This window comes from Myotis yumanensis, unplaced genomic scaffold, assembly GCF_028538775.1.
Source record: "Myotis yumanensis isolate MYYU_CA2020_CCGP unplaced genomic scaffold, mMyoYum1.0.hap1 SCAF_2, whole genome shotgun sequence".
NCBI classification, from domain to species: domain Eukaryota; kingdom Metazoa; phylum Chordata; class Mammalia; order Chiroptera; family Vespertilionidae; genus Myotis; species Myotis yumanensis.
In genome coordinates, this window is record NW_027223753.1 from 63311738 (window position 1) to 63334289 (window position 22552).

Here is a 22552-nt window from a genome sequence, read left to right on the forward strand (position 1 = left end):
TTGCTCAGAGGTTAGAGCATCACCGTACGCACCAAAGGGTGTCAGTTTCGATTCCCAGTCAAGGGCAGGTACCTGGGATTAGTACTTGTACGGTTATTCCTACACACATGGGCCATTTATCCTTTCTACTGATACTCATACCTTTTCCCCTCATTGTTATTTGCCGCCACAATCTCTTTTCCCACCAAAATATAATCAAAGTAAGCTATGCCCCAGTAAACTCAGAGATTTGAGTTTCCTAGAAAATCTTGTATTGTAGCAAGATAATTTATCATGACATGTTTTCTTGCTTGTAAGCAAAATATTTATTAGCTAGAGGCCTGGTGTGTAAATTCATGCACGGGTGGACTAATCAATGTGTGTCTCTCACATTGATGTTTCTCTCTCTAGCTCTCTCTCTCCCACCCTCCCTTCCACTCTCTCTAAAAATCAATGGAAAAACATATCCTCCAGTAAGGATTAACAAAAAACAAACAAATAAACAAACAAAAATGTACTATACCTGACTATCCATCTGAGACTTGGATAGGAACATTCATGCATAAGTGCTCCATGCCATGGTGATATGGGAACAGCAATATTGAAGTGGTGACCAGACATAGACAGAGATAAGAGGAACTGAATCCTGAGTTTTCTTTGGGCCCCAGCATGATGAGAACAGCACTAAAGTCAGGTCCTTGTGGAAAAGTACCTAAAGGGACACATTGGCTGCGGATGCAGCAGGCACAGAGGCCAGCATGATTCGGAGGGGACTCACTTCTCCAAAGGATGTAGTGAACAGGCATGCACTGCCTCCCCACCCCACCCCAATACCTGAACACTATGAGGTCCATTCAGAACTCATACCTCACAATGAAGAAAACGTGAGGGGCAGGAGCATAAGTATAAACATCAAATGACCAAGACTGCTGAATTTGCATCCATTTACCTGGAAAGTAAGACAAGTAAATTTTTGGTCAGTGATAGAAATAAGGAGGTTCAAGATAGAATTTAGGTTTATATTTAGATAAATAGTTATATGTTTGCCAGCAGAGTCTGCAGCCTGAGAAATGTGTATGTACTACACCAAGATACTTTAAGAAAGCATCAAGAAGGTTGCATAAAGTCAACATATGGGTGCTGAGGGTCCCCTCAGGCAAAGCTGAAGCTATGTGTGGTAACACCTTATATAATAGGCTAACTTCTATAAATGGGAAGAGAGCAACCAAAATTCTTGTATGCGTATATGCATGACCCATGAACACAGACATTAGAGTGGTAAGGGCCTGGGGCGGGCTGGAAGGGGTCAATGGAAGGGGACTATGTAATACTTTCAACAATAAATATTTTTTTAATTAAAAAAAAAAGGTTAACTTCTCCCAAACCTGATGCTACAGATATTTGCCTTACCTGAGGCAGCCACCAACAACTCACTACTAGCAACACTTTCAGCTGTACAAATATTTATTCTGGTAAACCTGATAAAGAAAAAGAAAATAGCTGTAAATAAATCTTGTTAGAATTTCCTGCATTCTATGCACTAAGCTTTTTTCTTGTTTTGCGAAAGAAAGCTGTAATATGACACTAAGATCCCATCTCCTGCCTTGATTTTTTTCCAATTGGATTTTATGACTACTGGCCAGATTAATATTTAATGGTTTTGTATTTTGGATACCAACACGATAGACTAAGACATAAATGCCATATCAAAACCAGTCTGAACTGTTAACCTGTAGTCCATGTAAAAGAGAAGGTTGGTTCATTTAAAATGGAAGATCAAGAGTTGAGTTTTTAGCCTTCTTTGTTAATGTACTAAAATAAATAGGATAAAATAGGATTTTATAATTTTATGAGAGAATCATATTGTAGTAATCACATTGCATAATTTTAAATGTGTTGCAAACATCCTATATAACAAAAGGTTAATATGCAAATTGTCCCCTCGACTGGGAGTTCGAACAGGAGTTCAACCTGGAGTTTGACCAGGGGTGGGGCCAACTGGCCAACAGCCTGCGGACCCTCCCCCCAGCCAGCCCTGTCCCCAGTTGGCCCCCCCAACCTGATCAGAGCGGGCTGGCCAAACCCCACCTGTGCACAAATTTGTGCACTGGGCCTCTAGTTAAATAGCTTGCTTATAAGAAAGAAAACATGTCATGATAAATTATCTTGCTACAATACAAGATTTTCTAGGAAACTCAAATCTCTGAGTTTACTGGGGCATAGCTTACTTTGATTATATTTTGGTGGGAACAGATATTGTGGTGGCAAATAACAATGAGGGGAAAGGTATGCATATCAGTAGAAAGGATAAATGGCCCATGTGTGTAGGAATAACCATACAAGTAAAAAGTTATGAAAACCAGGGTCAAGACTGGACAAGGAAGAAGTGGCTACAAGTGAGGCTTTGCCCATTCGTGGTAGCTGCAGCTATATTTGCCTAAAGGTGTTTGGGGGTGGGGGAGTGGGTAATCTCTGAAAAGCCCAGAAAAGCATCCTGTGAAATAAATTGCTATTAAACATTTCCTATCCAGAGAGTCCCAAAGCAAGATGAAGATAGTACCAGCCATATAAGAGTGTGCCCCTTCTCCTATTCCCCCAACCTCTTGGGCTAGATCCTGAGGTTAGAAACGAAGACAACTACAAAGAAGGCCACAGAAAGGAAAAATAGCACCAATGACAACCAGGCTCCCCTCTCCCACTTCAGGTTTTCCAGCTGGAAAAACCAAGCCTTGGAAGGAGAAAAAGTTTAACTTCAAATGAAATTCAGAAATTTAATAATTATACCAGGTAGGAAATTATAATGATAGAAACAGAACCATTTCTGTATCTAAAAGTAATCACAAGATACCTAATCTATCTATCTATCTATCTATCTATCTATCTATCTATCTATCTATCTGCCAGTGGCTGTCACATCTGAAACAACCAAATGGATGACTGAACAGGCTGAGTGGGGTGACCAGGCTGGCGGGGGGGGGCAGTGAGGGGTGACCAAGACAGCAGGGGGGGGCAGTTGGGGTGGCCAGGCTGGTGGGGAGGGCAGTTGGGGGTGACAAGGCTGGCAGGGGGGGCAGTAAGGGACAACTATACTGGCGGGGGGCAGTTAGGGGCAACCAGGTTGGCAGGGGGGCAGTTGGGGGTGATCAGGCTGGCGGGGGCAGTTAGGGGTGATCAGATTGGCAGGCAGAGCCAGTTAGAGGTAATCAGGCTGGCAGGGGGACCAGTTAGGGGTGATCAGGCAGGCAGGCAGGTGAGCAGTTAGGAGCCAGTGATCCTGGATTGTAATTGGACATCCCCCCCCCCCCAGGGGTCCCAGATTGGAGAGGGTGCAGGCTGGGCTGAGGGGACGCCCCCTCCCCCTGCCCTGTGCATGAATTTTGTGCACTGAGTCTCTAGTTATCTAATAAAAGCTAGAACATTTATGAGACTTGGCTAAGCTTTCATCAAAAAGGCAGAAAAAAGGCCAATCATATATCAGGTTTAAATGGGCAATTGGGGGAAAATTTCTATTCTGTTTACATTTTAATGAGTCCAGCCCATGCAAAAATATATTGAAAATATAAGACACTTTAAAAGGGAAAGAGATGAGCATAAAAAGAGGACCAAGAACAACTTCTAGAAGTGAAAAATTGAGTCCTGGAAATAAATAAGTATCTCAATGAACTTCTTAAACAAAATTTTAAAACAGCTGAAGAGAAAATCAATGAGCTGAAAGATATAATTTAAAGAAATTCATTAAACTGTAGCATAGAGGAAAAAGGAATTGCAAATAGGAAAGAGAGTAAGAGATAGGGAAAAGAGTAAGATGGTTTAACATGTTTTTAATCAGTTGCAGAAATTAAGATGAGAGCATGTACAGAGGAAATAGTATGTTTTAAAAACAAATGACTTATTTTTTTCAGAATTGAAGAAAGACATGCATTTTTTGATTCAAGAACTATAATTACTTCAAATTATTGCATTTTTTAAATGCACACAAATTCACGCAATGAAGTATTTTAAAAATGAATAAATCTTACAAACAACCAGCAAGAACAGGCCAATCACTAGGACTGATAACACTTCCCAGCGACAACAGAGACCAATAGAAATGCAATGCCATTGCCTAAGTATGGAAGGAAAAAAGTGGGCAACCCAGAATTTCATTATCAGTTAAAGAATTACTGAAAAACTAGGGTGAAATAAAGATATTTTTCAGATGAAGATTGAGGCTCAATAAAAAAGCTACTACAGAAAGAAGGAAATTGAACCCAGAAAGAAGAAGTGGTTTGCAAAAAGAATTTTGACTAAGGTAAGTGATTAAAAACATGAGTAAATCTAAATAAGCATTGCCCATGCCAGACACTAAGTAAAAATAACAATTTATGGGGAAAAGGAGATGGAAAAAGGAACTAATTACTACACAAGAAAAACATGTAAGACAGAGAGTAAATGGAGAATGAGGGTGCCTGAGATTTTTATTAACTTTAGATTTTTATAATTTATGTAAAAAGTATATAGTAAAAAAAAATAATAATAAAAGGGAATAAAGAAAAACTCCATTAATCCAACAGAAGGAAGAGAGGAGGGAAAGAAACAAGAAAAAACAAACAAACATGATATATGGAAAACACAAATTAGGGGTGTAGAAATAAGTTCAAATATCTGTTATCACAACAATATAAACAAACTAAATGATGATATTCAAAGAGAGATATTGTACTGTAATTGAACCAACAAATCCAGCTACAAATTATGTGAGTGAGACACAGTTCAGTCATAATGAGAAGAAATATAGAGTAAGCAAATACCAATAGAAAGCCTGTGTAACTCTATTAATGTCAAATGAAAGAGACCGTAAGGCAAAAAGTACTATTTGGGATAAAGAGACTCACACATATATAAAAGAAATCATTCTCCAAGAAGCTACTTGCTAAAAAGCAGAGTTTTGTCTATAAAACTTCTCTCAAAACTTTGATTGCACCCTTCAGAGAAGTGGGAAAAAGATAATAACACCCTCCTATCCCACCTCCCAAATAGATCATATCTAGAAATACTAGGTTTGGTTCTTTTCTCTCTCCTTTTTAATTAACCCCATGGCAACCTAAAGGGTTTAAGGACACTTGAAAATGTTAACAATGTCAAAGGAAAATGATTTGTGTTGAGTCCTCGTGTTATTTTATTCATTAAATTCTGACTGCAAAGAGCAGCAAAAGGAATTATAGATTTCAGTGAGGATTGTTTGCAGGTTGGGAACACTGACTCCAGTGTATTAGCAATTATATTAAATATTAAATATTATAAAACAAATGGAAGTTTCCAGGCAGAACAGCAGGTTGCTTCAGAAATTGCATTGCTGTTATGCCAGGTTTCAGATACATTTCTTGTAATGCATAGACATTTCAATGAACTTTATTTAGTTTATCTGTTTGTGAAAGAATATAATTTCACTATAGTGTATATAAAATAGGGATCATAAAACTTGCCCTCCCCAGTGCAGGATTATTGTGAAAATAAAACTAAATAATACATGTGAAAGGCCTTTGCAAACTTTTTAGTACCATGCAAATGTAAGGTATTATTATGCATCCATGGTCCTATGCTGGATTGTTAGTATTAAAAAGCTTTCCTCACCATTTCTTGAACAAGCCTGCAAAATCTCAATTACCTATTATTGTGCTTTATCTAATCATCAAAGTAAAATTACTCCTATTTACATATTTACACAAACATTAGCAAATCATGGCCCAGTAAAACGGTTTCAGCATTCACCTTTCTCTCACTGAACACACACACAGTTAAAGCTATGTGTACACCCAAAGAGAAGGAAACTCATTTCAGTGTTTAGTTTAAAGGAATGTATTTTCTTAGCAATGGGTTTTCTAATTGTTTTTTTGTTTGTTTGTTTTCAGAGAGGAAAGGAGAGGGAGAAAGAGAGATAGAAACATCAATGATGAGAGAGAATCATTGATTGGCTGCCTCCTGCATGCCCCACACTGGGGACTGAGCCTGAAACCCGGGCATGTGCCCTGACTGGGAATCAAACCATGACCTCCTGGTTTATAGGTCGATGCTTAACTCTTGTAAGCATGACTAGAATGTCTTGCTGTACTTTTCCACAGTTTGATCCTTTTACTCTATATAAGGTAACCCTGAATTCTTGAGGTGGAGAACATGAATCAGACAAAAAAAAAAAAAAGGAGTCAAAATTGCAGTGAAAGGAGGATGAGATAGAATGAATACACAGTGACTATGGTACAGCAATGTTCCCTCCCAAGGCCATGGCTTTCTTCCCCTGGAGAAGCCAGGGCCCACACAAATGTATCTGCAGAAGGAATAAGAGCTCTGAAGGTAGGCAGACCTGCCAAAAAGCGGAACGAATAAGGCAAGTTACTCCATCTCTCGGAGCCTCCATCTCCTCATCTATAAAACACGGGTAAGAAAGTCTCACAGAGCTTCAGTCTGCTGCTCAGTAGGTCTGCTCTTACACTGCAGGAGACCAGGGCCTCTCTGTAAGCTACCACCGAGACTTCTGGTTCTCCTACCTCACATTTAACTACTTGTTCTCAGCCCTCAGTTCTCATCCCTCTGCCGAGTGTCAATCAACTTACGAGTAATCAGCTACCTCTACTTCTTTGTATGCATCCCTTTCCCACAGCTCCCAACGCCGGAATCACCCAGAATCATCGCAGCTGCAATGCACTCTCTACCGCAAGGATCTTTTCCCAGGTCGCCACCAGGAAAATCGCTGGCAACTGGGCCACCACCTTGTATCTATCCTATCACCCAGGGCAGCATCCTCTTGACCCACCAGCAACGAGTAAACCAGTCCCCAGCCTCCGTTTTACCGCTTGTGTTGTCCGACCTCTTTTGGTATCACTTTGCCTTAGTTCAGACCCTTCAAGAGTCAGACGCCAAGACAGGCTTGGAAATGCAAGAGAATTTGGGGGACGGGGGAGTGAAAGATGAAGCGTCGGGTAGGAGTCTTACATACAGCGCAGTTCTAAGAGGGAATCAGCCAGGTTGATGGGGAGTCCATCAGACGGGTCCTCCTACCTGGCAGGGCCCGGCCTTGGGCATCACTCACTGGCTACGAGCCGCCAATGGGAGGTGAATCGCCTCACAGCCGCTGAGGCAGCTATTGGACCCGCTTCTCGCTGCACGGAGACCCGAGTGGTGCGCTTTTATGGCCACCACAATGATGGGGAAACCAGACAACATCATGACTGGGCAACCAAACATCACCCATGAAGGGCACCAATGTCAGGTGCCCCTGGATATGATACACCGAGGAGCACACGGCAATGTTTCTGTGGTGTTCAAGTCAAAAATGCATAACCTGAATCTAATCACGATGAAAGATCAGCACATTCAAATTAAGGAGCTCTGTGCAAAATAATGGCCAGTATTTTTCAAAAATCTCCGTGTCATAAAGACAAAGAGAGGCTGAGGAAGTGAGCCAGGACTGGGTCCTGTACCGGAGAGAAGAGCATGCTATAAAGAGAATGATTGAGACAATTGTTGAAATTGAATTATGGACTGCAGATGTGATAAAAAGCATTGTATCAATATTAAATTCCCTAAATTTGATCATTGTACTGTGATTTTTATAAGAGACTATTCTTGATCTTGGGAAATAACCAACCGAAGTATGGAGGCATAAAGGGGCATCATATATTCAACCAACTCTCAAATGGCTCAGAAAAATAAATTAGAGAGACAGAGAATATGAAGGGCATTTCCAAAAAGATACACAAACTGAGATGCGCATACAACCGCTGACTTTGTCAATGATCAAATACTGCACTGAGGCATGAAAAGTACATGAGCAATATTAAAACACATTATTAACACCCACTTTCCTGGCTTTTGGCCACAGCGAGGAAAGAGGTGCTGGGTTGAGGTTTTATGGGGTGGCTATCTTCTTTCCATCACAACTAGCTGGTGATTCATTATTGCACATGCCAGTGGATGCAATTATCGCTTTTCTTTTTCTTTTCTTTTAAGAGGCGGGCTAGATAAGATTCTAAATGTGGCCTTGTTGATTTTGATTCATTAATCAGTACTACCATGCTGGTTTACATCAAGGGGGTGGGGGTAGGGGGATGATCAGTCTGCCAGTGTACATTTTAAGCTATAGAATTTAAAAATAGTCAGCTAGGTCAAATATCTGTGATGTCCCTATCAGGCCCTGGCTTTCACAATTCTTGCCTCAAAAAAACACACAAAAAAAACCCCAGGCTCATAACTTTAAGTTTATCTCCATTCCCCAGCATGTCAGTTCTTTCTTTTCAAAGCTTGCATACATCCATCATCTTCTAGACATGACATCAACCTTATGAACTATCCAGTTCTAAAGATGGGCTGCCTGGGTCTGAGTCCCAGCTCTGGTGGTTACCATTGTGTGACCTTGGACAAGTTACTTCACCTCAATTTTATTATCCCTGTATTACAGATAAGGATTCTGGGCTCGGGCAGTTTCACAACTTGTCTAAATCACTTGGGAATTTAGTGCGAGAGCTGGGACCTTCTATGGAGCTTTCCACTCCCCCATGAAGATACGGATTCTTTCTCATTAGCACCAGCATTGTGTGAGTTCAAGGAATGCTGCTTTACAAGGTGTTGTTTGAAAATAGAAGTCACATTTCTCATTAAGTAGGTCAAACATTTTTCCCCGCCATTTAACTCTATTCAGTGAGTATTATTTAGCAGGCTGACAGGGAAAGTGGGGTGGTGGGGCGGGGGAGCTTTGGGGTCACAAGCTCTGGATTTAAAGCCGGGCTCTGCCACCCTCTCTATGCTCAGTTTTTCTGTTTGGTAAATGGAATCCTGATACATATGCTCTAAATTTGTTGGGATGAGTAGCAATAATACGTGTACATAATAGGGACTCAACCAAATATGGCTTACAAAATTATACAACTTTGAGTGCTTGCTACCTTCCAGGAGCCTTGCTTTACATGAAATACAGAGGCATGGAAAATTTAGTCCTTGCCATGGGGTGACCCTCCAGGAACCTATGATGGTTCCTCATATACTCAGATATGCTGCAATTATTTTTTCCTGGTGCCCTTTAAACATGTTGTTTACGTTCTTAATTCTCTGAAATTGTTCATCTTTATGTAGTAATTCTGAGTTTTCTATGATGGTTTATTTGTAGCTCAAAACTCAGAAAGCCCTCCTCTGCTTCTTGGATCAGATCTATAGTCACCTGTGTTTTTCTAGTTCTTTTACAGGCTGAGCACACTTTTACAAGGTTTTTCACACTGACCTTTCTACTCCATCTGGAATGTATTTGGCTACACGGCTGTAAGGTGATGACTAGTTATCTGTTTAAGACACATTCCTGATGATACTGGTTGATGATACTAGCCCACTTAGCTTGTACCCATTTCTGTCTCAGTAACTTACCCTCTGAGCTGCCGCTGTGAACATTTGTGAGGCAGGGGCCATGCCACCCTCTCTGTCCTGCCCTCCGTCTCGGTCTACCTGGGCAGGAGCAAGCCTCTAACATGGCCACATTCACTACCACCCCCCATAGCAAGGCCGTGGGGGGAGCGCCGTGCAACCCTTTCTCAGAGTCTCTTAGTCAGTTCACCTCCCTATGCCCTGTGCCCTAGCCCTCAGCCTCCCGCACCCTGCACACACTGCCCAGCCTTAGGGAGACATAAGACACAGCACCTCTGTGTGCTTACTTACCCACCCTCCTTTCCCCTGCGGCCACACTGAGCTCTGAGACTCTGGGATCCCGAACCCAAATCCTGACGGTGGTCATGGGGAGGGGCAGGGAGGATGGACTCCTCACGAAGTCTCCGTTTGATCTGTAAGCTTCAGACTGCAGACATCCGGCTGGCTTTGTTAGCAGTTACACCCACAAGTCTCGCCACCTGTATAGATACAAATTGTGGCTGGCCAAGGTCAGTTCTTCAGAATATGGGCATGTATAGGATGGGTGGGGAGGGATGATGCAGCAACAGGAAGTCTTGGATAAGCTTCTTTTAAATATGTGGGATGGAGAACGACCCGTGTGATAGAAAAACACATTTAATCTGTTCATCCTAATAAGTATAATTCTCAATAATAAAAGTGATGAAAAGAGACCCTCCCACCTAAATGCAGAGTCCAAACCATGAACTCTCAAGAAAATGACAGAGTATTTAGCTGAAAAGTCTTTTAATAAAGAAAAATATATATATGTGTGCAGATAGATCAAACATATATGTGAGATCTGGTATTTTCTTTAGAGACAGTTTTCAGGCAAATTTTTCATTGTGTTTGTTATTGTGTTTAATTATAGAGTTATAACATCAGTCTTTTTAAATCTAAACGATTGCAGCAGCTTTGTATCTGATGTCCCTGCTTAGCTCATTCCACCCCTTCCATCCCTCACAGTTCGGCCTTTCCCGGTCATGTAGCACCCAGGCCTAAAACTCTCCCACAGTATTCACAGTCCTTATGGCCTTCTCTTGCTACATCTCTAGTTTTCTGTCATTTTCCGGGTTCTTTCTCAGACGTCCAAGCCTTTGCCACAGGGTTCCTTTTATCCAGAAAGCTCTTCCAACTCCCCACTCCCCCCTCTCCCCCCACACACACACCTTGGCCATCTGGTCAAATACAGTATCTTACTCGAGTCTCACTCCTAGCATTGTCTAGTTCTCTTCAAGAGGCCTGAATGTATACTCCAGGCAGGCAGGAGTTAACTACTTTCCCTCCAGGGCAACCAAGAGCGAAGACCCAACTTGCTGTCCTGTTACCACAGACAACACAGGCAGGATGGCACAAACACAGGGGGCAGAGCCTGAAAGGCACTATTAACTCGCTCTCCTTCTGTAGACCTACATGGCAGGCTCATAAGTGAGGATGTAAATTCCCTTTGTCAGAGCAAACATTCCTCTTGGGGGGCACCCACTCAACCTCCAGGAGAGAGTGATGACCATAGCCCACAGGCAGTGGGGGATGAGTAATTTACTGCTGCTAGGCAATTAATGTTGCCAGAAAAAAAAAATGGCTTTCATTTAAAATTCTCTTTAAACCATATGTATTGTGGCTCATGGGATAACTTATGTGTCATTAGAAACTAAGAAACATACATCACACTAATAAATTGTCTCTCCCATTCACCGCAGTCAATAGCTCCCAGGGGTCTTTAAAAAGTCAGAGTTTTGCTGCCCTTGTTATGTGAGGTGGCGAGCAAATGTTCATCTGTAACTCATTTAGCCTCTCATTCACTCCCTGGTTCTCTGGCACAGACAGATGGTCAGAGAAACATTTGCCATTATTTTTACCCACTGGTTTGCAGCAGCATTTGCTGTAAATGAGCCCATGGTAGAACAGCCATGAACTGTATTGCTTTCCCTAACAACCTGAGTGTCTATTTTGAGATTTGGTTGATTTGAAGCCTTCCCAGTGTTAATAGGTTATTTTCTCCAATACAGCATGTTGAACAATTCTACAGGTTCCTGTTCAGAGACAGGCCCTTTATGCTGAACGCAAATGGCTGTAGAGAGCTGGGAGAGAGTGCAGGAAAGTCCATGTGTGCAGCAGGTCCCAAAGGATTTTTTTGTGCAAGGTCAGAGGTCACATGGCAACTGGGCAAATGTACTTGAGTTTAGGAGATGAACCACCTTTAGCTGATTCTCTGTCAAGGCAAAAACATTAAATGGAAAGCCATAAAGTGAGGCTAAGCCTCAATGGGAGATAGGGCATGGGGTGGCGGGGGGGGAGGGGCAGGTGGGCAGGAGTGGGGATTAAGCAGCCCAGCATCCAACCTCTCCATGTGTGCAATATGGAAACTATATTGATCAATATCTCCAACCACAGTTTAATCTCCACTTTTGTCTGAGTTAGGAAGAAGCTCATGGCCACTTGTGAGGACAGAGACTGAGAAAAATGGTGTATCCAAATGTCTGTTCAAAAGCAATTCCTACTCAGGTTCACACTTTCCTTTTATTACATTTAAATTGTTTTAAAGAAAAAGTACAATGCTGATTTCCTAGCCTTTCCCTAAAAGGGCATGTTCTAATCACTGACTCACTGAGTTATACTTTCTTACCATCAGAATGTGCTACATATCAGTAGAGAAATTACTTCCTCAAGCAAAAGCTCCACTGAACATTTTCTGATATTGAAACTGGGGGAATGCCTTATTAAAAAAAACTATTACAATTTGCAAGACTGTGATAGCAGAGCCTTAAACCAAGTGCTGGTCCTTTGGGAACACACAGGTGACAAAGCCACAAAGCTGGCCCTACTTATGATCAATATCCAGAGCCCAGGGCATCTCAAGTGGGGAAAAAGGGAAAGTGAAGACACTCGGACTTACTCCAACATATCAAATCACCAGTTTCCCAATCCCGTGCCTATGGCTCACTGTCCTTCTTCCAGTGCCTAAAATCTGAATGCTGTGCTTAGAGTGGCATGTGTAAGGGTCTCATTCACCTGCCACACAGAGCTACTTCATGCAGTTTTCACAAGTAGTGTGAAATTCTAGATGTTCAGTAGAGAAAGACTCAGCATCATTGGCTTACTGTGGTTGAGATGTTCAAATGTCAAGTCAAGAGTAGCAAAATAAAATTTGCTCAAGTTCTATGAAATTAAAGGTGAAACAGATAGCAGTAAAATGGGGTCTAGTCATGCAATTTTACTGGAGTAAGTGGTGGGCCCAGTTGAATTGTTCAGGTATCTGGAGTCATATGTTTTTTAATTGAATTTATTGGGGTGACATTGGTTAATAGGATCACATAGGTTTCAAGTGTACATTTCTATGACACATGATCTGTATATTGCATTATGTGTCCACCACTCAAATGGAATCATATCTTCAAGCATCACAGCTCTTTATATTGACAGGAACAATCTGTGGTCAAGACCATCATATCCATTCATTGGACATACTTCCCCAGTGACTATAGAGATCCTTGAATTTCAGTGACAGTGCTGGGCTACTTCTACAGGGAGGTCCTCAGGCACTAGAGGGTGACTGACCATTTGCTCCTACATCAAAAGGTTGGGCTGCTGTGCTTTTCCTAGACCTGATATTCTGCCCCTAGGCCTCCACCAGGTCAGGAACTCCTCTGTTGTTATGATACTGACTCTCGGGAGGGTTGGGGGATAGTGATTTGAGCCTCATTAAGAGCTTTTCCTGGACATCCTCTCTCACCCTTTTTCTTTTTCTTTTTTTTAAAATATATTTTTATTGATTTTTTACAGAGAGGAAGGGAGAGGGATAAAGAGTTAGAAACATCGATGAGAGAGAAACATCGACCAGCTGCCTCCTGCACGCCTCCTACTGGGAATGTGCCCGCAACCAAGGTATATGCCCTTGACCGGAATCGAACCTGGGACCCTTCAATCCGCAGGCCGATATTCTATCCACCGAGCCAAACTGGTTTTGGCTCACCCTTTTTCATTTGCTACCTCACATTTGGTTAAGGCAGTGGTTCTCAACCTTCTGGCCCTTTAAATACAGCTCCTCATGTTGTGACCCAACCATAAAATTATTTTCGTTGCTACTTCATAACTGTAATGTTGCTACTGTTATGAATCGTAATGTAAATATCTGATATGCAGGATGGTCTTAGGCGACCCCTGTGAAAGGTTTGTTTGACTGCCAAAGGGGTCGCGACCCACAGGGTGAGAACCGCTGGGTTAAGGCAATGGGCTTCTAGTAGAGAATGGAGGGTCTTGCCCTGGGTGAAGGACTAGGGTTTTGACACCTTGTGCACACTGGAGACCTTAAACCTCCCATCAGGACTGACAGCTTTATCCCTAATGACAGGACACTTAGGCTGCTCATATCTCTGCCCATCCACAGCTAAGTGCAAGCTTTGGACAGCTGAGCTGATTATTGCCACCAGGATAGAATTAGATGTGAGACATTTGCACACAGAAAGTCCTAACTAGAACAAAGTTCACCAATGTGTGTGGTGAGCTCATTATGAAATAAAAATCTCCCTGGCTGGTCCAGGTGAATAGATCTGCACATTTGTAGATCATGCAAGAAAAGCTTTGTAAAGCTCTAATATTCATTAAGAACTTATGAATCATGGCCTATTGTATTTTTATTTTTTATTATATATTTTTATTGATTTCAGAGAGGAAGGAAGAGGAAGAGAGAGATGGAAACATCTATGATGAGAGAGAATCATTGACTGGCTGCCTCCTGCACGCCCCCTACTGGGGATCGAGCCCGCAACCCAGGCATATGCCCTTGACCGGAATCGAACCTGGGACCTTTCAGTCCACAGGCCGACGCTCTATCCACTGAGCCAAACCAGCTAGGGCAATGGCCTATTCTATACACTTCATGTTTCATCCTCACAATCCCCATTTTACAGATGAGGAAACTGAGGCCTGGTGTGACCCGTGCAAGGGGATTCAGAGAATAGAAGGAAGATAGGAGCTCAGGCAGATGGATTGCAGACTAAATGTCTTAATGTCTTCACTATTCCCTGGTCCTGTGAAACCTGCATACCAACATGGTGGAAAATCAAAAGGAAAGAATGGCTCAGGTTTCAGTTCAATACCAGGCTTTGCATGAGTTATTTGACCTAAATGCCAATCCCACAGGTTTATCCTTGCCACTACTAGCAGAAAGTAACTTGCTCAGGGCCACAAAGGTAAAGGGTAAGCCAGATTTTAACTCAAGTCTGTCTAGATGTTATTTTCCACCACCTCTAGACAATGAGCTTAAGGATGTTGCATCTGGCTTTAAGGGTGTCATTGCCAACCAAGAAGGTACATTCTATAAGAGTTGGAGATCCAAAAATGAAGTCAGTAGGTGGAAGGAACATGTCTCCTAACTTTCACGGTGAACTCTCCAAGTAGAAGCCTAGGGTCGAGAGAAAATGGTTTGTCCCAGAAGTGTCTATTAACTGTCTATTAGCAGTTATGAGAACAACAACTATACTAATAATAGAGGAATGTGCAAATTGTCAGGGGTGCCATCACAGTAACAGTAATGACCAAACAGCAGGCTGCTTGGGGTGACAAGGCTGGCAGGGGGGCAGTTGGGGGCGACCAGGCCGGGGGGCAGTGACCAGGCCAGCAGGGGGACAGTTAGGGGCAAACAGGCCAGCAGGGGAGGGCAGTTGGGGGCAATCGGGCTAGCAGGGGAGGGCAGTTGGGGGCAACCAGGCCTGCATGGGAGGGCAGCTGGGTGTGACCAGGCCAGCGGGGGAGGGCAGTTGGGGGCCATCAGGCTGGCAGGGAGGGCAGTTGGGGGCAAGATCATGCCAGCAGGGGAGAGCAATTGGGGGTGACTAGGCCTGCAGGGGAGGGCTGTTGGGGCTATCGGACTGGCAGGGGAGCAGTTAGGCATCAATCAGGCCGGCAGGGGAGCGGTTAGGGAGCAATCAGGCAGGCAAGCTGGTGAGCACTTAGGAGCCAGCAGTCCCGGATTGTGAGAGGAATGTCTGACTGCCGGTTTAGGCCCGATCCTACAGGCCTAAACCAGCAGTTGGACATCCCCTGAGGGGTCCCGGATTGGAGAGGATGCAGGCCAGACTGAGGGACTCCCCCCCCCGTTCCCCTCCGTCCACAAATTTTGTGCACCCGGCCTCTAGTTGTTCAATAAAACTTGAACAGATAATACAGTTGATAAAGTGACATACTTAAATTTATTAAAAAGAGAAAAAAATGTTTTCACAGATCCAGGGTAACCATGAAAAAAGGTTTTCCTTCCTTAAAGTATTCTGTCACACTGGAGGGAAAAATTAATAAAAGGAAACATGAAAGCCAATAAAAGAAAAGCATGAGCATGGAAGACCATCATTAATCTTCTATTCAAATGGCAGTCACGGCTGCAGATTACTGGAAAGGCTTGAATAGCAACTCTATTCAGAGACAAATTAAGTATTTTGTACACTCAGAAATAAGTATGTGATCTAATTGCATACCTGATTCTGGAGTCATGCAACTGACTATAGAAACACCAGTTAAAGGCTCATTAGTTCAAAGGGGAAATATAACTCTTGACATTTTTTTTGTAAGAAAATAATTAAAATTATAATGTTAGCAAAGTATTCTGTGTGTACACACCAGTCACTCACTTTAGATACACCTAAATGGTATTAACTGGATGATTTCCATGGCCTAGACTTAGTGCAGCCACATGGAGAAAGTGTAGGGACCAGGAGAAAGACAGGGGGCATAAGCTGGAAAATCTAGTAGGGGCTTGGCAGGGAGGGGCAGGGGGAAAAGAGAGAGAGGCCTGGGATGAGGGTTCTGTTTAATTCAGATTCTACTCTTCACCAATAATTTTAAAATAGTTGACACATGAGATAGCTCAAGTATGAAATAAAACTATGCATACAGTGATCTTAATCTCTGCAGTCATTGTTATAAATATTTATTGAATAACTTCTATATGTTAGCTCCCACATCTCTGCTGCTTTTAAGAAAATGGGAAATCCCTTTGGGAGACCAGAGACATGATGTGACTTGTTTTTTTCACTAGGTAGATGTTAAGAGAGTCTACATTAAAAAAAAATACTAGTAATTCCATATATTATGATAAAAATAAATTTATTTAGGTAAAAAATGCCATCTTTCCTTGCTTGACAAGGGTAAATCCCCACCCCGGTGGAGTCTGTTTGCTAACATGAATGAGCTCTGCTATAGTTTACTTCCACGTATCATGTGTACAATCAACAATCAGCACAAGTGAAAGGTGTTTCCTATTCATCCCACTATGCCAGTGGTTGCTTCATATCATACTGAAGAAAACCACGGGAAAACAGGCCAAGAAATGTCTTTCTGTTGATTGAAATGTCATCTTTAAATGGCCGAATAGATTTCCAGCTTGAGTCTATAATTTGAAATTGCAACCAACTTCATCTCTGTGCAGACCAAATGTCTTCTAAGCCAAGAATCACTTTTGAAACAAATCCCAATTTGAGGATAAACACACATCTTTCAATGTGTGGTTTTAAACACCGTTGTTTTGCACATTCTGAAATGTGATTTTTTTTTTTTTTGCATCCCACCATTGTCCTGTCATAAATTAAAAGAATTTCATTATCACTAATCTATGGCACTAATGCCCAGTAATTGCCTATGGTCTATGCTTCTTCATCCAAGGGTATAAAAAGGAACTTTGGAACTGCAGTTGTGGTCAGCCAGCTGACAGCCAGTCCTCTTTCCCACTCCACATTAAACATCAGTATGTTGGACATGCTAGTCCAAGCCATTCGGGGTCCCTCTGCATTGTCACTGGATAAGAAGGCCGAACTTGATTATCTTTGGCAGAAGGACTTTAGTTAGTAAATATCAAGTGGTCATCACTTTCTTTCCTACAACAGAAAAGGGGAGGGGGAAGGAGAAAAGAGATTATGACTCAAACATCTTTGGGAAGGAACAGAAATACTTCATATCTAGGCATGCATAGGTTATCAACATGCTAAGTGGAACATTAAAAAGGGAAAAAATTAAGAAGGACATTTGACATTATTTTTGGTTTGAGCAGATGCTTTTGGCAACTTGGAGGAGCTGTCTACCTCTTTGGGACCCTCCATCTCCTTTCCTTGACAAGCCTTCTTAATGCCTGGAACCGCAGACTATCTTTCACTGCAGTAGAGAAGGTGAAAGGTAAATTCTGCATCTGTTCAACCAAGCACATCTTTCCAAAGAACCACATTACATTAGAGCTGGAAGAGCTGTCAGAGGTCATCTGTTCACCCTCATGACACTGAGGAACCAAGAGGTGTAGGAGGGGTCATGGGACACATTTGATAACTGGCAGGGTCCAAAATGAAAATCCAGGGGTTCTAATGATCAGACTAAAGGCTCCTTCAACAACTGGAAGGAGAATCCATTGTGGTGGCTGCTGGACTGCTATCTGTCATGGCCCCGGAGAGGAGGCCCACACACCAATACTCGCAACGCCCTTCCTAAACCCTTTTCCTTGAGTTTCTCAGTGAGGTCTTTCTCCAATATTTACTCTCCATTCATAGCCTTCCTCAATTTTATTCCACTCTTTGGCTCCTAGCCTTTAGATATATCCAGGTATAGTTAATGTTTTATGGAGTCAAAGCCATCACTTGGTCTCTAGGCCCAGTATAATCCATTTCCTTCATCAGGCCCTAAGATCTTCATTTACTCTCTGCAAGGTCCTTCAAAAGCCCCCTAGATCTAGGCTTTGATTTGATTACTTGGCTAAAGCTGTTCTAGCTGATTTCACCCACAATTGTCTTTTGGTAACAGCCACTCCTGTTTTCATTTTTGATATCCTCTTTTTCAAAACCTCCAACATCCCCGTTTTTCAGTAGATTTCCTTTGGTGGACTCTCCTGTTCCATTTAATTCTTTCATCAGGCATCTTCTCAACAGCCATTAACACATCTTAGGGCAAACTGCTGATATTTCTCCCCAGCACTCAGTCCCAACCTGATTAGCTAATCTTCAAGTTCACCTCTTACATCTTTTACTTATTCCATGTGGCTGCACAAGAAAACATTTAACAACCTCCTGGGGCTTTTTATGGTGCAAACATCAAAAAAATCAAACCCCAAAACCCCATAGGTTACTCTCTAGAATTCACAACTACATTCCAAGATGATTTCTTTTTTTGTTCTGTACAGCTACGTATTAGAAAAGCAACTAACGGAGACTTTCCTTGTACAAGATGCCTCTTAGGAAGTAGCTGCCTATTAAGAAAATTAATATTCCTTTATCCCAGCTTTCATGGGAACAATTTAATGCTCTGAAAGGATAAAATGTGATTTTCAAAACTTAAACTCTTCTCAGAAGACTTCATTTTATATTTACTAGACATTCTTTGGAAATGCTTCAATCAGATCATTTCAAATCCCAAGATGCAGTATGAATTGATTAGCAGGAAATACATCCTGTGGTTTTTAAGCAGCAATTATGCTCCCCGTCTTCCTTCAGAAATTTGGTTTAGAGAATCTTTCTCAAAAAACATGGGTAGGGGATACTTTGAGTTAACAGCCAGCAACCCTGACTAGAAATGAAAACAAACATGTGTACAATTATATATCCTATCCTCACCTGACCCCCATTCTCGTCCCCAAACGACCACGTGGAGGCTTTGCCACTGAGGTCTAGACCAGCGATTTTCAAATGGTGTGCCGCAAGAATTTTTAAAAAAACATGCAATACCTGACTATTTAGTCAGGAACACTGACCTCTTTTCCCTTAAATTGTCAAATTTAAAAAGTGACAACAGTCAACGCAATAGCCATCTGGTATGAATGAATCAAAATTATACCTTTTTTTGTCAGATCGGCAAAAAATATTTTTTTGGTGTGCCGCAGAATTTTAGTAATTAAAATTAAGTGTTCCATGAGATGAAAACAGTTGAACATCGCTGGTCTAGACCATTTTCTTAAGTGTCCTGATGAACAGCGAGCAAAGTGCAGTTGGTCACCGAAGAGCTACTGGCATGCATTTCCAGCCCAGGACATGTACAGCCTCCTCTCAGGCAGGGTTCCTGCTCTGGTCAAGAGGAGTTATCTGTACCTCGTATTGTGAAAAGGGAAAATGCCCTTGACATTCTGAGAGCTCCACCTCTAAAATTAAGAGTGTTGCCTGACCCGTACAGCTCAGTGATTGAGCGTCGGCCTATGAACCAGGAGGTCATGGTTCCATTCTCGGTCAGGGCACATGCCCAGGTTGCAGGCTCGATCCCCAGTGTGGGGCACACAGAGAGCAGCTGATCGATGATTCTGTCTCGTCATTGATGTTTCTCTCTCCATCTCCCTTCCTCTCTGAAATCAATTTTTTATATATATATATATTGACCTCTTACTTTGGCCACATAAGAGTTCACTCTCTTGACTTGAGGGACATAATTCATGCCTTCTCATAATAGTCTCATAATATCCCCACAAGGGTCCAACCATGTCATGTAGCTTTCTACCCTGTTTTATTAGAATTCATTTCTAAAGCCGATTTCAGTGGGAGGGAAGATGGGTTCTTCCCCACGACAAGCTGATTTCTGAGTGTAGTGTGCACCTGGGAAGTACTCTTTGTTAAGGCAGCAAAGCAGCTCCTCTCAGGAGCATGGGGACCTGATTAAACACAATACCGACCTCCTCAGACAGCAGATGCGGGACAGGAAGGCTGAGGACTCTTTCTGATACTCCTCTCGGCTATTACATTCCTTCAGGAACTCCTGAAGATCCGTCTCAGGAAACCCATTCTGCTGGTATTTCTTCAAAAAGTACACAGTGTTGTTACATTATGTATAAAGCATGAGAAATTGCTCCATTTGTCAACGAACCAAACCCACCTTTGCTAAAATAAAGCTCTCCCACATTGCTAGGTCAGATCCAAGAACTGATATTAACAATGCTGAATCAATGTCAGTCCCAGAAGGCCAAGCCAGGGCCACCATGGAACAGAGAACAACCCAAAGGAAAACACCTCAGGTGCCAGGGTGAAGCAGGGGAGGGGTGTACTAGTAAGGGGAATAAAAGCGATAATCAGAAGGCTAAAGTTTTAAAACTAATGCAAGACCAGGTAAGACACCCCCCCCCCCCCCCACTTCCCCTCACTGCACATGCAGAACCTGCTTGAGAAGTAATCTCTATTTCCTCTACTTTTATGGAAGAGGGTCACTTCGTGGGGCAGAAGGCAGGTTCTTTCAAGCAGACACAAAGACCCTGAGGCCCTCTCCCCTCACGCTAAGTGAGGTCATCCACCGGGTTATCAAGACTTGGCCCGCTCACAGGGACACTGCCCCATCAAAGGCAGGGACCCAAGGGCAGCAGTGTGCAACAGTCTCTCTATATGCCCAGCCCTGCTGTTAGAGCCACACACCCACTCTCATGTGGAAATTAACCCCCCCCCCTCCCAGGCACAAAAATGTGCTCAGGAGTATTTCCAATGAATGAGTTTCTTCTGCGTTTAGTCTGAGAAGGTTCAAGAAGAGCACAACACCCCAAGGCACTGACATAGCACCCTTGGTTGCTCCAATGCTGGTCTGAAACAGGATTTCTGAGCACGACCACCTGCTGCTAGATGGGTCACCACCGGAGGCAACAGAGCGCCCTTCAAGCTACAAACCAGTTAAATGGACCCAGACTGAAAGGATACAGAACCCACCACGTGGCTCAGGAAGATAGGAAGCTAAACAACACAAGAGCCTTAGCTTTCATCATTTAAAGGAAACCTTTATCACACAAATGGTTGAGTCATCCAGTGTACAAGTATCGGTGTTCCAACATCTGAACAGTAGTCAGGGTGGTGATGACCCCTTACCACTGACACTTAGCACTCAAAACCTAAGTTCCAGGACAGGCAGGTACACCTGTCAGTGCTGCGACCAACAATCGAACTACTTAATTTACTAAACTCAACCCATCTCTACCCATTGCCTTTCTCTTTCCACCACACCTCTAAATCAGTCACCGTGATCTGGGTGACAGGGATGATGTCCTAAATGCATATTTAAAATTAAACTCCAACATCCAACAAGTCTCTTTTCTTCTATTTAAAAACAATTATTTGTTAATTGATTTGAGAGAGAGAGAGAGAGAGAGAGAGATATTAAAACATTGCTTTATTGTTCTTATTTATGCATCCATTGGTTTTTTCTTTTATTTGCCCTGACTGGGGATTAAAGCCACAACCTTGGCATAGCAGGATAATGTTCTGATCAACTCAGCTAGCCGACCAGGCCAACAGTCTCTTTCCTACAAAACTTCAACATTTAAGTAAAATACAGTATTTTAAGTAAGTGGGGGAAAAAGTAGCTTTTTCCTATGCTCCAATCTATATAGGTTTTTCCGTTTTCTCGGCAGGAAATCCTGATAATTACTTACCTTAATGGTGTCATAAGAATCTGTAATAAGCGCAATGAAAAGGCTGAGAATCATATATATAAAAAGGCTGATGAAGGAATATAAATATAGGCGACTGAACAGCCACACCAAGACGCTCTTCTGCTGGATTTGAGCAAAGGTTGCAAACATATCATCACCGTTGACCAGAGAAAACAGACACTCAGAAACTGTATTCAGAGCTACAAACTGAAAGGGGAAAACCAAAGTTAGTTTTCGAGATATATCATCCAAAAAAGCAGAGAAGTATCTATATCCAGTTAGCTTGTTTTGTCGAAGCTATTGTTGTCATTGCTATTATGAGTAACATCCATTTTAAGACAGCTAAAATACCAAAGCAGGAAAACATTATTTAAAACTCCCTTGAGCACTCACTATCTCTTGACATTTCCCTCAGTTTTTTCCTATACATTTTTATATATTTGTAGTCATATTATCTAACCATTTTGGATCTTGATTTCTTTTTCCCTACTTAACATCATCTTACTTACACTTAGAGAGCATGTGTTAGATAACAGACCTTTCTTTAGAAATGTCAAGTTTAACTATTTCCCTGTCACTAGACATACCAATAATGGTTGCTATTGTCAAGAGCAATGTAATGAACATTTCTAAGCATAATGTTTTTTTCCTGTTATTGGGTCTAAGTGATTAATATTTTTAAGCCTACAACCTGCTAAACCACTTTCTGAAAGAACTATAGCAATACCATTGTACAACCAGCAATAATGGAAGTGCCTGAGACACAGTATAGGCTCAAGAAAATTTTGCTAAATGAATAGTTTCACTGTA

At 42.2% G+C, this 22552-nt stretch overlaps 1 protein-coding gene across 3 annotated transcripts in view; it reads right to left on the reverse strand.

Annotated features, from left to right (window-relative positions):
• Window positions 1-16465: 16465 nt before the first annotated feature.
• MCOLN2 (mucolipin TRP cation channel 2) overlaps window positions 16466-22552 on the reverse strand; it is a 61336-nt gene continuing 55249 nt past the window's right edge. For 2 of the 3 annotated variants that reach the window (XM_070405489.1, XM_070405488.1), the window contains exons 12-14: window positions 21743-21949; window positions 20009-20130; window positions 16466-17249 (exon numbers count right to left, since the gene is read on the reverse strand). In XM_070405489.1, coding sequence (XP_070261590.1) covers window positions 17213-17249; window positions 20009-20130; window positions 21743-21949 — 366 coding nt within the window. In that variant the 3' untranslated portion in view covers window positions 16466-17212. The remainder of the gene's footprint in view (window positions 17250-20008; window positions 20131-21742; window positions 21950-22552) is intronic. The other variant, XM_070405490.1, reaches the window with a different exon arrangement.